The following is a 3,300-nucleotide window of genomic DNA, read 5'->3' as shown; positions in this document are numbered from 1 at the left end:
CTAACCCATCAAGAAATCCCATTCATCATTTCATTTTTGGGAAAGGATATAAAAAATGAAATGCCAGAGCTATAATGTCAGGACTGTTTGAAATGTCAAGTGCTTATTGTTGCACAGCCTGGCTGTCTGCTGTTCTGATCAAACCTCCAACTGGCATAATAATTACAGATGATGCATCGCATTTTCATGCACAATTGGACCCAGATTTATAACAAATCAGATGGAAACATTCTCATTGCCCAGCCGGAAATTTTCTCCTTTTACTACATAGTTTAAGACTTTTCCTTCGGAGGAGGACATTACTACTGATTCAAGACAGCGTTCAGAGTAAGGGAGGAGAAAAAGGGCAGAAAAAAAAAAGTTTCTCAACAGACCAGAACTCAGTCACTTATAATACACAGATGCGACAAGAGCCATGAGGCAGCAAACACATCTGCCAAATGCACGTTTAATCTAAGAATGCTAAACTGTGGAGACACTGCCCAGATAATCCAGTTCTATTTCAAGATGCAGACCAATTTAGGTGGGCAAGAAAACATACATGCGAGCTCTATTTTGAACTGATAGCTATGGAGGCAATCCTTCAGTTTAATCACCCCATTCTAATCTGCCGAGAGAGGACTAATGTATAAACAGAAGCAACATTGCTTCTGTCTAGGATCTTTATGACAGTCTCTGTGGGACTTAAGTGGGTTATTCATAAGCGGATACCAATGATAATAAAAACCTGAAATCAATAGCATGTATGTACAGAAAATCACATTTCTTCTCCACTGAAAGTTTTGTATCCACTGAAAGCTGGCTAAGGCGTTCCCATAGCCACTTCATTTTCACCTTCCCTAGACAAGCCTTGTCAGATGGTTTGGAAGAAGCCTCTCTCCTGTGTCTGTCTGGCTGTTTCCCATCACAGATTACTTTCAGTACACTGGAAAGGTCGAAACTCTTGGAAATAACCTCGAGAAGATGCTGTTCTTTTTCCATGCCATTGATAAATTCTTCTAAAGTCAATTCTTCCAGAAAATAGTGAAAGAACAATTAGCAAGAGCCTTTGTCTAATACCACTCACTAGCATATACAATATGTTCACTGGCATTTTTATTGATATTCTTCTTTTTAGATCCTTTCATCTCAACCAGACTCTTAATTCCTTGAATATCCTTATATAGAAAAGCATTCAATGGTAGGCTTGTTAGGTGAAAATACAGGTGACGCAAAAAATCTCTTTTCATTTTGAGTTGAGAACATCAGGTAATGTACCTGTGTTCACATATACATTTACATCTCTCTACACGATATTGATTATTTGACCTTTAATCTTGAAGCTATGACCAAGACATAGGAGCATGAAAATTGCAGACTTCTAAGATCAGAAGGAAATGACTGTTTGCAAGGCTGTTTTCAGTATTCTTCTCCCTGAGGAAATAATTTCAAGGACCATCCAAAGCTGTGCAGAAGGTTACACATTTATTCATTCCCTAGTTCTCCTCTCCTTTTCTGATTTTTTGATTTCTCATTTTATCACCTTGACTTAAGCCTTAGGTCTATGCTGACCAGCCCAGTGCTACAAAACTAGCGCCTTATGCCCATGGGCACCTGCTGCCTTGTTTCCCACTACCCTCACCTCACAAGACAACTGTTCAACATTTGGGGGTTGGGCATGAGGGGCTCTCGATTTAAATCATTTGGATTGTAATTATGGGCATATTCAAGCTGAAAGGTACAGATGAATTTTCTGATCTTAAGGAGATTGTACTTAATAGGGTTTGTGGCTTGGTGGGAGGTCAACCAAGGACAAGTGAAGTACACTGAGTCACTAACTAGGGAACATACCCCTGAGGCAGAAAGTCAGCGGGAAGTGAAAGCAAGTGTTATACTGTCCCTGTACTTTCGAATGGATAAAGACAAATATCTAAAAGCCACAATAGTGGCTCAAATATAAAGCATAAATCATCACATTCTCATAAGATACTTTCCTTTTGGTTTCCATGGCAAAATACTAATATATGTTTTGTCTTTTTTTTTTTTCTTTTTAACAGAGAAATCTAATCTTTGTTCCTTATGTTTTCCTTATGCCAAAGAAGTCTGTGCAAAACCCCGGTAACAGCAGGTAGGATGAGAATATTCCCTATGTATCCCAGGGAAAGTCAGGGGCATCGTAACTAACAGAAGAATAACCATCCTTTGCAAAGGGAAAACACACTGCTAAGTTCACAACCCAAAAGATTTTTCAAACTTCTAAGGACTCAGCATGACCAACAGAGAAGTGGGAGTGGAGATAGGGGAGCTGAAATCTGTTTTGACCACTTAGTTATAATAACACTTCTCCATTCTCACTGCTGGCAAGGAAAGAAGCTGTATCGGAAGGTGCTGGGAAATAGTTGCCTGTGCTGAAAAGCAGTGCAGGTTACTGATGTAGAAAAGAGAAAAAAGAAAATGCTTTTTGGGGATTTTTTTTTTTTTGCAATATAATTGACATAACATATTAGTTTAAGGGGTGCAACATAATAATTTGATATGTATATATTGTAAAATGATTACCACAGTAAGTTTAGTCAATATCCATCACCTCACATAGTTACAAATATTTTTCATGTGACGACAACTTTTAAGATTTCCTCTTTTAACAACTTAAAAGATGGAATTTTTCGCTGATGTTTCCTCACGTTTTTCAAAATACCCATGAACTCTGCATATTTGCTTTTTCCACGTTATCACTTACCAAAAAATAATTTCTCTTCTCCAAATTAAGCCAACCTCTACCTATAGCAACTTATGATGCTTACTATTTCTAAATACTTTTGAAATTCTCCTCGCTCTTTTCCTTCTAAGTCTTAGCATTCATTCATTCATTCTCCGAACATTTATCAAGCCCTGACTACAACTGCCTTTTCCTTCACTACACGGCCCCACCAGCACAGCCAACCAGGGTTGTGAATGTGGAAGGTGCTCAGAAATCCTAGGCTGACGAATTGCTTTCCTTCTTCTGATATTCTTACACATTGCTTTCTAATCCTCTTCAGCTTGCCTGTGGATTTATGCCCAGACAAATTAGAAGGTTGGTTTCTGGGTCTCCCTAGAAAGGATTGCCTGTGCAGATCCAGAAGCTTCCCATCAAAAGATCGACCAGCCAAGAGCTGAAGCTGCTGAGAGATGACTGAGCTGGAGCTCATGGGACTCAGAAGGACCTAAAATGATGTCTGAGTTTTCATTATTTTTTTTTCCTATTTAAAAACACATATCAATCTTTGTAAGGCATAATTCAGAAATTGCAGTTTTTGTTTTTTGGTGTTTTTTTTTTTT

The 3,300-nt window shown here is 38.4% G+C and overlaps 1 protein-coding gene across 1 annotated transcript in view; it reads right to left on the bottom strand.

Annotated features, from left to right (window-relative positions):
• Nucleotides 1-693: 693 nt before the first annotated feature.
• Nucleotides 694-3,300, bottom strand: part of GUCA1C (guanylate cyclase activator 1C) — a 32,607-nt gene continuing 30,000 nt past the window's right edge. Inside the window, 1 exon segment of the mRNA XM_007119294.1 lies at nt 694-1,010. Within this exon segment, the coding sequence (XP_007119356.1) occupies nt 694-1,010 (317 nt within the window).

This window comes from Physeter macrocephalus, chromosome 1 (genome assembly GCF_002837175.3).
Source record: "Physeter macrocephalus isolate SW-GA chromosome 1, ASM283717v5, whole genome shotgun sequence".
Lineage (NCBI taxonomy): Eukaryota > Metazoa > Chordata > Mammalia > Artiodactyla > Physeteridae > Physeter > Physeter macrocephalus.
The sequence above is the reverse complement of the archived record's forward strand: the minus strand, read 5'-3'. Positions and strand labels throughout refer to the sequence as shown.